This window comes from Euwallacea fornicatus, chromosome 12 (assembly GCF_040115645.1).
Source record: "Euwallacea fornicatus isolate EFF26 chromosome 12, ASM4011564v1, whole genome shotgun sequence".
In the NCBI taxonomy this organism is placed as follows: Eukaryota; Metazoa; Arthropoda; class Insecta; order Coleoptera; family Curculionidae; genus Euwallacea; species Euwallacea fornicatus.
In genome coordinates this window covers 4,371,708-4,386,645 of record NC_089552.1, presented here as the reverse complement: position 1 = coordinate 4,386,645, position 14,938 = coordinate 4,371,708, and the positions used below count along the sequence as shown (strand labels likewise).

Genomic DNA, 14,938 nt, shown 5'->3' with positions numbered 1-14,938 from the left:
ATTCAAGTAAGAAAATTCAATTAAGCTGCAGTTATTTGCAGAAAATATATAAATAATTTCAGTAACAAATGGTATATTATGTGTTTAGTTTCTCTCTCCGGCTTTAAATGGGGAGAGCGACGTGAGGCGTCGCGACGCTGCTGCCCTCGATGCAGATCTCAGCGTCTAAAAAAACGACGCTGAGATGCTGCTTCGAAGGCGGCTCACCAGATGGCGGGAAAATGTATTTTTGAACCGATAGAAGAGGGTAAGTTAAGCAGTTTTTGCGTCTTCTTGATAGGCGAAAAATTCCCACAAGTGCTTATATAGTGCTAAGATTAAATTTCATCCGACGATAACGTTCTAAGAACAATCATAGGATAGATTGGCAAAAAGTGTTGGAGCAGAAAAATCCATGACTTTTAAGTGTTATTTGCAATGAGGCGAGTATTATTGATAAATATGCATATCAAATAGCAAATCATGTGTATACATATGTACACAGTCAATCGAGAGGGCACATTTTTCGCTTAGAGGACCACGCTAGGGCACATATCAGCCAGCAATTAACGATAATTCCACTTACAAAGTTTTTTTACCGATAATATGAAGTAACAAATTCTGAGTATTTAAAGCCGAAAGTTTGCAATGAACCTCCTGCATTTACATACCAATTACTGTAAAACTCTAGAATCTTCATATAAAAAATTAAAGGGATATTTACAAAGTTGTCTATCCTGAGGCACAAAGAAACAAAAGAGAGGACCGTGGGAAAGGCTGCTATCGCTACATATTAAAATTAATTTTTTACGGAGGACGTAATCATCTTTGGTAGTTGGTCGTTGGGTTTTATGGAGTTTGAAAATGTTTTAAATATCACTGACTACTGGGTTTCCTTTTTAAATGCGACTGCACGATGATAAATAGCAATTTAACAATTGTAGAGAGCGTTTTTGATTTAAATGTTTAAAAAGAAATCATGAATTTTTAAATATTTTAAATCATTTTCTCCGGCCCTTTTTACGAATGAAATTTTCTTAGATTTTCATTTATTAGCTTTAATTTATACAGATTAGCAGTAAAGCTTTTTTAGATGTGTCGGGAAATGTTGCCTTATCGAAGAAGTAGCCATTTGCATTTAAAGTACTCGCTTTCTTAATTGAATTGTGCCTACTTGGAAATAGGTACCTACGTTTTAATGGTTTTAGTACTTTAGTTCTTTAGTTTACCTCCACGAAAAATAGACGTCTTCATAATAAAATCAAGGCATTGTTTTTCCCTATTTTCAGGCCGAAGAGCGAGATTCCCGAATAATCTTGAACTGAGCTTTTGAATCCTAAAATAGGTGTAATGGAATATCGGGAAAAAATAGAGAGGGAAAATACACTTTAGAACAATAAGTCAGGCGAGGTAATTGGAATTTTCCTGATTTAAGAAGATTCGGAAGTGGGTCGTACTTAAGAAATATGGGTTATAAAATGGCAAATAAAAGTAGGAACAAGACCGATTTTGACTGATTAATTCGGGATTAGTACGCAAACATTATAATTGCTTCAATCAAATTGTTAATAAACCGATAGACAAATTGGAGAAGGATGAAAAAATTTAAAAAAATTACTTTATTTTACTATTTTAGTGGAACTTAATGGGAGGTGCTAAACCGTTAGTGAGTTTGGACAGAAAGATAGTACAAATATTTTAGTTTAGATTAGCCTAACAACAGTTACGTTACTTGTAAAATATGATTTTCTTACGAGCGTGTGTACAAAATACAGTCTGGTCGCTTTTGAAACGCATTGTTGGGCCTTAAAGTAGAATTTACGAACGAGCCTCAAAAAACCATCAACAATTTTGTGATAGCACCCAATATGAGCCGGACAATAATTGCATTTGAAAATTCCTCAACCAATCGTCTAAAATTTAACGACCTGCCAAGCTCTTCTTCCCGTATACCCATAAAAGTGCTTTTTCATTCTTATTAACGTAGGTACTACCGCGAAACTCCTTTCATCCATTTTACGTCCGTTTAACTTTTTTATCGCTTGCCTACCATCAAACGTAATGGTAGGTACCCAACTCACTTTAGGGCAAAAAACCACCAAAATTAGCAAACAACCCTTTCGTCCACACATGGTCGTAGTATCGCAGGTACAAGCACCATGTGGCGCACGTCGTGGGGTACCAATTAGATGATTTTTTTGCAACTTGACATTGCCGAGTTAATTGCTGAATTAATTTATGGGTACCTGTGCTTGTGTCACGGAAATTATATAAGGATGGTAATTTTCAACGGGCGCTTGTACTATTTTGCAACCGCATTTGTTTGAGGAGGAATAAAATAAATGTTCGCGTAGAAAAAAAAAGAAGTAAATTAACCCAACCAAAGAGAACAAAAAAATTCCATCATTCATCCAATCTTTCAAACTCTCAGTTCACTAAACGAAGTCAATTTAGATGTTAGATCATTGCGCTTTAAACAGAATATAGGTACTCATGGCATTCCAAAAACGATTTCGGGGAAATCTCTTAAATTCAAACACTAAATTCTGCTTGATATTTTTTATAAACTACGAAACTCAAAAATAACCTACCTGTAATTCATTTACGATTTTTTCAGTCATAAGTTTATCCGGGCTGTGGGTGCCACTACCAAAGGGTGGGCCCATCATGTTGGGCTGCCCAAAAGGGTGCCCGTGGGTGGACTGGGGTGTGGGGCTGCTCATGTGGCTCGCATTGGGACTACCCAATGGGTTTTGTACCGAATTGGGAGGCCCCTGACCGTTTGATTGAGGCCCTTGACCCAATTGACCTAAAATATTTGTCTTCAGATTTGTGGTGAAAATTCCCTCTAGAATTCTATTTTCTACGTCTTTAACGATGGAAGGGAGGGTGCAACATAAAACGTTATTAAGAAAATTAGTGATTTTAGTCAATTTTTTCAAATATTTTAGACGGTGTTACGCTGAGCGGGACTCACCTGTAGGTGTTAGTTGAGGTCCTTGGGCCCCACTTTGAGCATTCTGGTTCTGAGCATTCTGTTGTCCACCCTGCTGTTGCTGCTGTTGCTGCTGATGGCTTTGCCCATTTCCTTGCTGTGGCGCATTTAGCGTATTTTGCTGTGCTTGCTGCGCATTCTGAGTATTCTGAGCATTTGGATTTTGACCTTGTTGCAAAGCCATGGCACCTGATGTAATAATATTAATCGGACTGGCATTCGATTGCTGGGACGGTGAATGAGCCGGCATCGAATGCGTGCTTCCAGGAACAGGAGAATTCTGGTTTGAGTTACTCAGGTTCTGAGGCATATTTTGAGGCGGGCCTCGCGCTTGGTTCCAAAAATCGTTGTTCATCTTAAAAATTGATCTATTATTGACCTCGGTCATTTGGGGACTGATCTGTAATGGTTGCAATGGCGTCGACCTCAAATCCAAAGCGGCGTTCTCCTGTAGTTTAAATGAGTTTTGTAGCCATTTTGCTACTAAATTCTCATGTTCTACTTTTAGGTTATTGAGGATGTTTTGTTCCTCCGTGGTGAAAATTTTGGCTGTTATTTTTACGACTTGGGGTCAAATCGTGGTTGCTGTGCGAGCACAGCAACGGAGGTCACTCCTGGTGGATCTTCTGAGGGCTGCGTCCTCAAAATAGGTGTTAGTAGTCGTAGAGGACAGCGGTGGTCCTCACGATAGGTATATATGTAGGAACTTTGGGTTTCAGTAGGCAAGAAAAGGCATGTGCAGTTGTCCTTTTCTTCAGGTCAGTTTAAATGGTTATCTGGAAAGAGATAATGCAGGTTAATGCATGTTAACTACAGGATTACGTGTGTGTGAATAAAGTGTCTAGTGGGTGATGTATTGTCTAGAGCTTGTAAAAATTCTCATTAGGAATTGAGTTTCGCTTTCATTCAATAATTCACCATTATCGGCATCGAGTGTTGGCAAAATACCCGAGCCAGCTTAATTATTACGAAACTATAGAACAGTCAATAAACTTTTTAATTAAACTATTGACTCTTTATTATTTCTACTTTCTATAAATACGGCCTTAAATAGCTTTCATTAACTACATCAATTAACTGCATCGTGGACATTATCGAAGCTCTCTCATAATGTCACGCATGTTTTCTTGACAAAAACATCGGAAAGATTGCGATTTTATTAGTTTTCAACTGAATTATTTTCTAGGGGATTTTCAGTTTGCCGTAGAAAGTAGTGCTGTTATTGGGGAAACTGTACAAACATACCGAGTGATTCACGTAGCCTGCTCGTTTGAAAATCTTGGAGAAGGGCCTATGGATGTACGTATATACATATATATATCAGATTTGTTAAATTTATAGTTTTAATTCACCAAAATTTTTTAACACTCGAACTACGTGAATCACTGTGTATATCTGGGAGGATCACACCCGTTATTGGATCCTTTTTCTACATAGTCCAACAAGTGAAGCTTTAAAATTAGTTATTTTAATTAAGAACGAAAATCAGAAGTTAATTTTCACAAACTTTCAAAAATCCCGATCCATCACAATAGCCAACGATAAAACGATTTTTTTATTGAATTTCACGATTAACCAAATTTAAATTCGAAACTAACTGCAAAAGGAAACTTTCATTTCAAATCAATTTAAAAATATAATCACTACTAATTTCTCTCGGGTACCATAAAAGTTTTTCAAAATATGTGGTGTTTTATAAAAAAAGTCTTGCATATTTCAGGAAAATAGTAAGCATGGCAACAATGCGGATTAGATCAGCTGCAATTTAATGCCCGAGGATGTACATCATAAAATTCGGATAAACGTTCACGAGATATTGCCAGTGTTTCAGGTGTTAGTTCTGTTTAAAACTTCATAGATACTGTCTTGAGCGGTAACCAGTGGCGCAAAATGAGGTTTTAAAGATATTATTATAATTTTTTGTTTTTAGACGTCTAAGTGTTTGCTTTTCATACAAATTCTAGGTTGGTACGCCAATGGCTTCCAAGCAAACAAATTAGTTTTTTTTTCAGATCATAAAATCGATTAAATTAATATAAGACCTCCAGAACCAATTTTCCAATTTTCAAGAAATTACATTGATGGTGTTTATGAGATGACGAAAATTAACCTCGCACTTTTATCGAAGCCTCCATCTTACCATGAGAAATAGTTGCAATTGTGGATTGATATTTATGTTATTTAATAACTCACAAAATTCATCAATTTTATGGTTTTGACTCGAAAATCCCCTTCACTCTGTTATCTCTGAGAGAGCAATGATCTACCTTGAATTTATAATCACACATTCGCAACATCTTCCTACATATTGAAGTTTTTGAACTAATAAATTTCGAATTTTATGATCTTTAATTTAAGTTTGGGATAGTGTAAATAATATTTTTAAGTGGAATTTTTGGAGTGTTTTCATGTCGCAAAAGTCATTGGTGCAGGTTTTGCTCGCGTAGGCAATCGGAAATGTCCGTTATTTCCTAACTAGGGCAATAACTGACTAGTATAAAATATTCCCGCAAAACTGTTTCCGTGTGGATTATGTTTAAAGTTTCTATATTTCAAATTAATGTTGAAATGCAAAAGAAATAGTATGGGCATCTAGTAGGAGAATGATATTCTCAGCCTTTGATGCTCGTCTATCCTCCTACTATCTTACTAGATACCCAATATAATGTACGTGTTTTTATTGCGTAAATACAGTTTAAGTTAATTTTTTTACAGTGACTAAATTTAGGACAAAATTGAGAGAAATATGGGACGATTTGCATAACTTAGTACATTAGAATTAACGAAATACGAATGTAAGAGACTTCAATTTATTTAGAGCCAGTTATGGAAAGATAGTAAGAAGTTTTAGAAGAATTCATTTACAAGATTATGAAAATAAGTCTGAAAAATTGATCAAATTTATTGAACAAAATATATACATTGTTGGGTATTGCCAATACTCAAAGAGTGGCTTTCTACGAACAGTCTAAAGCTCTCCTAACTGGCTGAACCGCTGATTTTTCGACGACGAACTTTTAAGCTTTACTCTCATTTGATTGTGTAGCATTATTTACGGGTATTTTAAGGGCTCTTGCCTCTTTAGCGTTCATTTTTAAATTAAATAGGTAAGTGTGACCGTCAATTACCCATAAATAGGCTTTAAGAAATGATATTTCTAGTTTAGTAGGTTTTTAATAGGTTTTTCCATCTTCCATATTTACAAAAATATATTGTTATTTTTTCCCAATTTTTAGACATTTTAGGCGTATAAAATTCTTTTTCTTATAGGGGGAGGTACTCAAAACTTTTACGAAAAGTTGTATTTTTTCCTTACTACAATGCTTATTTTTCATTAATAAAAAAGGGATTTATCGAGAAACAAAATAATATCAAACCTTATCAAACTGAAATTTTAATAATATATTGTTGTTATTTGAATTAATTTTTATGAGCAAATAATGCTTAAAGAAAAGCAAAAAGTGGGAAAGGGCCATCAGCTTAGACTAAATCATGCAAACATAGGTGACAGAATAACCTTAAAATAACTTTAAAAATTTTTATGTTTTTAATTTAGAAAACTGGTCTATATGCATAGCGAAGCGCATATATAATAGAAGAATGTTGCTATTTATTTAAAACATATGAAAAAGAGATGAGAGTTGACGAAGAAGAGAAGAGCTGACGAGGTAAGTTAACTTTCTGTGAAAACAGAAGGTATATTTGTAAATAGCCGTCTTTTGCCATGGTCTTTTTTTAAATTGAAAAGTGGTTCAAGCTAATTTGGCATTTATTAACCTGAAGTTTATGGAGGTAAAAAGGATGCAAAATAACTCTAAATGAATTTACACGCAAAATTGGAAAATTTACGAAGTGACATGTTAATTTCCCTTTAGTAGGTAGGCGTTAGTAAATACGACCTCCAGGGCAAAAATAATGTCTAACCTGAACTAACCGCAGTTTCATGGATACGAATTTCTCATAACAAAACATGAATTCTGGCACAGTGAAGTTGCCTCGTTAAAATTCATGGGAAAACTTATAATAAATCTTGGTCCCTCACCCACTATAGGAAACACTTTCGGACACAGAAAATGTGAACATCCAGTTACTGAGTACGAATTTCGAAAAAGTCACATTATTCAATTGTCTGCATGATATTTTTCATGTTTGTTGCCAAAAAGTGAAAAATGTTATAGTTGTAATGAGAGGTATTTTCTGGCAAGACGATGAGCATAAAATGTGAGCGTCTATTTTTAATCAATTTAGTGAAGATTTTATCAGGCATCGACCAAGGTCTATCAGCAAAAATTTTAAATAAAGAATATAACGTTAATAGATCACTTACATTGTAAATTTGTGTGAGAAATGAGAGCACCAAAATATGAAAATATTGCACTGGCAAATATAAGCAACCACAGAGTCCAACGTTGGCGTTTATGTATCCTCAAGAACCAAAACTTTTCCAAGTCTTTTTCTAAAGAAAAATCGTAAAGCACTAAATTTCTCAGTAAAATCAAGTAATTATCTTGACAGCAATAAGGGAAAAGTGAAGTTTAAGAAAGTAGGCAACTTTGGACGATCAAAGTGAAACACCGGTAAAATTTCTGACTTAGGCAAATTTTTCCGCGAATCTAGATTTCCCGACGGCGTCTCGCGAACCGCGTCTTTCTTGCAAGGAGCGTCGCTGATAACTAAGAAGGCATCGCGACGCCAAAATACTCGAAGAACAACCATCTCCTAATTTCGCTTGCTAAACACTAAGAATATACTCTAAAATATACCCCCGACAGAGACGAGTATACGCAAGAACAACGCGCGAAACAGAGACACCCCGCGCGTCTAAACAGAGAAACGCTTATAGGAACTTCTAATATTTCCAAGTGAGACCGTCTAAGGGTGGCGATAAAGACGGGGTGACGCAAGACGCGCGCGAGCGAGAGAGACGGCCAAACCTTAGAAGAGAATCTTGAATACAGCGCGCATGGCAAGGAACTAAGGAATACGGGCCTCGCGTTTCCCCACCCCCGCTGAAAAACTGAAAAAGGGGTTTGAAAAAACTGTCTTGATTTTTTCGCATCCCCTCCATCGCGGAGGGGTGTTAGGGGTAAGAAAGTAGGGGCGATGTAGGGGGTGAGCGTGTGCGGGCGTAAAACTGGAGAGCGACTGGACATCGGCAACGTGTATAAGGGGTGAAATTTTTGGTACTTGGGGCCGTATGTGGATGTGTACGTTTTGTTTGCCTTTGACTGCGGTGTTTGGGTGTTTTTTAAGGGTTAAATTCTTCCTTTCCATTGTGTCACATAGTGCCGAATGAGGTCGAAACAGGTAACTTTTCATTGATTCTTGTTTTTAATAGGTGGGGTTATTTCAAGCGGCGAAGGGATGAGTAGTGCTCACAGACGTTTCATGTTTTAACTATTAATGCGCAATTTTTTTGTTTGTATCATGGATTTCTGCCTTCATAGCTCATTTCAGATATGAATAATTGTCGTGTTTTGTTCAGTGGTTTTCTATTAGTACTAGTTATAATAGAAATAGAGCTACAAATGAGAATGTGTCTAGATCATGTATGTTTAGCCAGATAATAATTTGTATATCATGTAGGATGTGTCTCTAAAATAAATCCCATCATAGTAAATGTGCGAGTGTATTAACTAGTTTATGCACGTATTTAATATTTTTATATATCAGTTTTATTTAGAGACATATGAATAATGACAAAACACTAAACATGGTAGATGTGGAATTATGGCAATGAATATTAATTTTCCTCTTCAAATATATATTTGTACATTTCTTCTATTATTGATTATATTGAATAAAATTCAATTTTTATTGGAATTAACTTCAGCTAATATTTGCTTTGTGTAAAAAAATCAAATTTGGCGTTACTAAAATAAGGTGATAAAAGTGCAAACATTTTCTGAGAACTATGTCAGGTTTTAATATATTTTATCAGAAGGGTGAAAATTCACGACGTGTTTCCTACACACCTCCAAATACCACCTAAAAGTACATATTTAATAGCTAAATTTTGAGTGGTATTAAATAGAAGTTAAACAATATGTAAGTAATTGTATCCAATATGTATTGAAGAATAATTACATCCACATTTATTTTTTGAAAAAAAAAAACGATCAAAATATCAGTACAAATGCGACTCTACCTATTATTTGATGCCACTATGAAATTCTAGCCATATATTTATTATATTATTTCAACTATGGTTACTACTAAATTATTTAACACTGTTCGATCAGAGATAAATAAACATGATGTCTGAGATGAGAATGTTTTTTACAAGGGGTGCGTGAACTATAAAATACATTAAATTAATAGAAATGTGTGTCTTAATAACCACTACAATATCACGTTGAAAAAAATCGGTTATTTTGGAAAATATTTAAAAAACCGTATTTTACGTTTTCTATAGGACTTTATCTGTTTTCCATAAAAAAATTATGCACTTGAATATTTGAGGCGACCTTTTAGCATTTCTCGGCCATCATAAACTTTTTTTGTAAAGGAAAAAATTATTAAAAATATTTTTAAAAAATTTGCTTCTTATTCTGAATGCAACTATATATCACACTGAACATTTATTAAAACGATTTTAATCACAAAACAACACTCAGTCTCGATATTTGAACATCACATTTGTCTGAAGCTGACGAGTGTGTTAAGGCATAATATGGACAGTTTCAATTATTGTTCCTGATTTAGTACAATACATATAAATAAATGATAACAAATAAATATTAAGTGTTATATATCATTGAATTGAGAATAAAAAGTGAAACGTAATAAACATAAAAGTGAATAATACATAAAAGAAAATGCTAATCTTTGCCTAAAGGCTGGTGATGGGCCGAGAAATGCTGAAACATGATTAAATTACATTGAGCATACGTTCGGGTTAGTTTGTGAATCCAGATTACATAACTTGAAGACATTTCATTAACCTGAAACTAACTGGAACCGCCACAATTTTAGTTCATTCCCGTAGATGTATGGTTTTCTTTATTGTCTTAAATAGTTATTTTTTATATTAAATAGTATGAGGGATTATAAATTGGATGCAATATATGAAATAAACTTACATATTGTAAAATTTAATTTATTATGTGTGTTAGCCGGTTGGATAGGGTCACGAACTGATGCAGAACATCAAAATAATGTGCTAATAAAATAACTAACTATTACCTTCTCATATTCAAGTTTTATTTGCTTCATACAAAAAGTGTCAGGGCATTGAGAGTACATGAACATTTTTCAATCTTCGCACGTTATCAATTTGAAAATAATTTTTGAGATATCCGATAATTAAAAAGTAATTTTTCAAAAGTGTTCTTTATCTATATTTTTGAACAGCATCTATATTTTGAATTATTTTTCCATGAATCTATTCAAATTAAAAGAAATAAAATTACTATAACACAAATCTGGACATCGCCCGTGTATACCTATCACAAAAATTACCCATTCTGTAGGAGAGATAAATTTATGTTTTTTATCTTTACCTAAACTTAAGTCTGTAAATTTATTATTGTTGAACTTTTATGAATAATGGTTTATGTTTAATTATTTATATCATTGTTACACATTTGTTCAGGATATGCATTAAATATTTGTGAGAAAAAGAAAAGATTTGTTTGCTACTAAAATTACTAAAATTAAAATTTGATTTTAAACGTAAATTTAAATTTATAAATTGGTTTAGTGGTCAAGAAGTTGCTTGCAGCTGCAGAACGTAATAGATGCTAAGCTGACCTACCCAAAATGTAGAAAAACTTAACTTAAAACTTATAATCTTTTAAAATGTTTTTATGTTTTTCATTAAAAAATATTTTGTTATGTTACAAGAAGTGTATTTATTCATTTCGTTTAGATCATGCTTCGATCGATTTTTAAAAGGTGTAAACAAGAAAAATGTGAAAGTTTTGGAAACGGTTTATCTTAGCTTTAAAAAGTACATAATCTGATAGATACAAAAAAAATTCAAACAGTTTGACTAATATTAACTGAGACAAATAAGTTGTGAGATCTAGGTAAGTTACGATGAGAGTGAAAAAAATTGTTTTATACAATTAAGAACAAAAGGCCTTGCAGAAAATTAGTACTCAACGTTAAATAGTAACCCATCAGCTAACCTCTACACTTTATATTAATGACACTCAATATCTCGGGAAACCTATTTAAGTACATAGCAAGCTTTACCGTTAATATTGAATATTATCTTTATTTTATGATGCGACATTATGGAGAGTAACAATGTTTTAGAAGTGGTGGTTGAACGTTCGTTTTTATTGTTTCATCAAACGGCAATAAACATAACTTAAAAGTATCGAAAACAATTAAATACACAATAATCAGTGTAATATTAAACACGTTTTACGTGACAAGTATTGATCTAGGATGGCAGATTGATACCTATACCAACGATTAGATTATCAAATCAGCATTCCTGCAGGTAGACATTTCTAAATTAAATCTATAACAACTGGACGATTTTGTCACCTCAGCTAAAAATTCAAACATTACATGTAATTCAATTTAGTTTTTTTTCATGTAATATGTAAGATTATTCAAACATCACCAAAACAGCAAAAGATACTCAAAAACACTATCGTTCCTAATGAAAAAATTACCAGTGACATTATTTTAGATAATATCCAATTTTAAATATTTTTCTTGGCTGCTGCTCAAAGGATCCGGCCACTAAAAATAAGAACCCACATTTGCCAAATAAAAATCTACCAAAAGACAAAACTTCACTTCAGCTTATATCTAAAAATAAATTTTTATAATTTGAAAACCTACAGACCCCCTAGAGAAGCTAAATTTGTAACGGTTAGTCAACGGTATTCACCCCCTCCATTGCCAATTGAAACAGACGACCCCCTTCCACGTAAAAATTGTGCTGAAAGAAAAAATCTCCGCCCACTACACCCTATTCTTAGACCCTCCTATATAAAAATGTAACGGCCTATGTTTTCCGGATGGTGAACAATGAGGACGCAGGGGTGGCATTTTTAATTTTAGGGCCACCTCCCCACACTAACCCTGCAATTGTCACCAATTTTGTTGTTCTTTCTAACCAAAGATACTGGAATTTTTCGCAAAATTTTAGCTTCACGTAGGCAGTCCCATAATAGGGAGTAGAAAACAGAAAATCAATGGCACTTATATCTGGCAGATCGACAGACCAGATAGTGGTTTTAATGTATGGTGAACCTGGTAGAGGCATCGGCTATCTGACCTAAACTGTATTAATTTTGCATTTCCGGCGAGGGAGGTCTGCCATAAGTTCGTGTAATAAGTTGATTTGCGATTCTAACTGTCGATAAGTGCTCTAATTAGCATTATCCTGTAGTAGGGCTGCTAGAAGTTTAGAGGTACTTTTACGCATTAGTGTTTATGATAATGGAATTTCTTATGACCTAAGTTTGCTTATTTCTAATCCGAGACCGCTGTTCTTTCCTTAAGTTGGTTTATGGGGATTATCGGAACAGGTTGATTTCATGCCCAGAAGCTAATAATCACTCGATTCAAAACGGTTTAAGCTCCGTGTTTTCTTCTTTTGCACTTCAGGAAGTGGTTTAGAACCATCACATAATTCCAATATCTTCTAAGGTTAGGATAATTTATTGGAAAGGACGGGTTACTACGAGTCATGGTTATTATGATACTTGAGTCGTCGAACATATCAGTCGTTTATGTGAATTATTCGTTTTGGAAGGACTCCTTAAGGTGCAATCTTCCAAAAACACACAAATTTCATCTGAATATGGATTAAATCGATGTCATACGAATTTAATTCGAACTTAGCTAATATTTCCTGTTACCTATTTTCTAGCTTTAATCACCTTTAACTTCAATTGAAGTGATTTCACAAATATTTGCTCTTTGCTATTACATCTTTTAGATACAATTGATATACATCAATGTGGCTTGCACTGTCCTATCATAGCTTTTGGAGAAATCTTAGCTTAGCCTTTACCATCAATCAATATCTCTAAAAATATAACAAATTTTATTATTCTGAGTTTGACATCTTCAGTTTTGATTAATTGTTAATCTGGGTTCGATTCTACTATCTACTTTATACAATTTCGCTAAGAGCATTTGACACATAATAATGTGTATTTCAATCAGCTGAACTCACATGAGTCCGGTGTGTATTTAAATTAAATTAGGCCAGCGGTATAATAAATTTTCCCTAGAATCGGAATCCAATTGTTTTCACATCAAATTTACAAATGTGAGCTTGATCACATATCCCCAATAGAGCTTTTTCAGTTCAATTTACATAATAAACTTTACGTTTAACTGCTGATTTCTTATAAGATATCATATTCTGCCAAATATCACACAGGTTTCACTAAAATTCACCTATAAAATTAATTAAAATAACAATTTCACATTTTTAGTTTAACCAACTGGGCTGATCGGATTTTATACAGATCTTATTTGAATAAAATTGAATCTGTTCTATTTCACACAGGTGTCACTAGGCCAAACAGGGATTTCGCTGCCAAATACGGTACCAAATTTACAAATAATCCTGGTTTTATATTGATTCATTAACGTGATTTAAAGCAATTTAAATATATATTATCAATTTCACAAACTGATTTAATGATTTGAGTTAGCTGAACTAGAACATTTTGATTTTTCATAGATTTCACAAATGTTTAGCTAATGTGAAATATGGACTTTGGCTCCAAATATTTTATCAATTTCCCAGTGAACAAACCTGATTTCACACATATTTATTAACATAACCCAAAAATTTAACATTTCGCATATATTTTTTTAATATTGTTTTTATGTACATTATACTATATTTTTAATTACAAGTGTATCAGTAATATGCTTAATTCATAACATTCAGGATCAAAGATTATGAATTTGTCAAAGCACCTTGGCATGCCGCTAATGAAATTTTCTATATTGTTTCCCTAGCAACCATAATGTAATAAATAATAGTCTTATAAAGCCAGTTTATGCACGCGTATAATCGTAAATTATGATGCGCGCATAATAAAAAAATCTATCCACTGATAGGGAGACCGTTCCCTTAAGCTCTGTATAATAATCATATCGTCTATCATAACTCCATATATCTCACTAATTTTCAGTTGCTTTTGCGGCCCAAAAAATTGATGTCTTCTATGCAATTAAACGAACCAGCGAAGCTTCAAGCACCATAATGAATGTTTTTATAAAGGGGGGCACATGAAATCCATGTAAAGATGGAAATCCACCTATAATTTTTACGTAACCGCATTATCTTGCAGGTGATAAACCCTATCTTTATACGCATTGTGAGCTTCGTGTCCGATTATTACAGAGGGCAATTATTTTCTTTCTATCGATACACAGTGTCCCAAACGAATCTATGTCAATTCAAACTTTCTACAGTTGGCTATGTGTGTTGAAATATTTTTCTAAGGCCGAAGAATTTTTTTCCTGAATAGTATTTTAACGTTATAGGCTCATGTAACATAAACGAGTTTCTGGGAAAAAAGAAACAGTACCTGTATTTGATACACAGTGTATGGCGGCTAATTATACGTGTGCGTGACCTTACGCAACATCGTGCTAATATGCTCATTTCTTGTTTCTTGTATTATTTACCTTTAAATTGCAGTTTTTACAGCAATTATTAATATGCGGAATGTTTTATTACTGGTTTTATCGAGCCTACAGGATTAAAAAAGCTTTTTCTGATACTAATATAACTAATAATTCGATCGACCTTAAGAAGTTGGTAATCGAGGTTTAGCTATAAGTGATTGGGCCGATTAGGGTTAGAACCTTAATATTAGCAATAGTGAATATGATAAGTAATCTGTTGGCTAAATATAGGATTAGTAATTAGTAGTAAGTATATGCTGAATAAATAATAATACCTAATTTAGGTGAAGCACATACTGTGGTTTAATTAAATGAAGTTTCAACCTCTTCCTATGGTCCCTA

The 14,938-nt window shown here is 33.6% G+C and overlaps 1 protein-coding gene across 16 annotated transcripts in view; it reads right to left on the bottom strand.

Annotated features, from left to right (window-relative positions):
- Window positions 1-14,938, bottom strand: part of dati (datilografo) — a 150,938-nt gene that overhangs the window by 84,779 nt on the left and 51,221 nt on the right. For 13 of the 16 annotated variants that reach the window (XM_066288716.1, XM_066288726.1, XM_066288732.1 and 10 more), the window contains 2 exons: window positions 2,957-3,750; window positions 2,571-2,788 (listed from right to left, as the gene is read on the bottom strand). In XM_066288716.1, the coding sequence (XP_066144813.1) occupies window positions 2,571-2,788; window positions 2,957-3,362 (624 nt within the window). In that variant the 5' untranslated portion in view covers window positions 3,363-3,750. Of the gene's footprint in view, window positions 1-2,570; window positions 2,789-2,956; window positions 3,751-7,301; window positions 7,703-14,938 lie in introns of those variants that run through there. The other 3 variants (XM_066288723.1, XM_066288729.1, XM_066288717.1) reach the window with 2 other exon arrangements.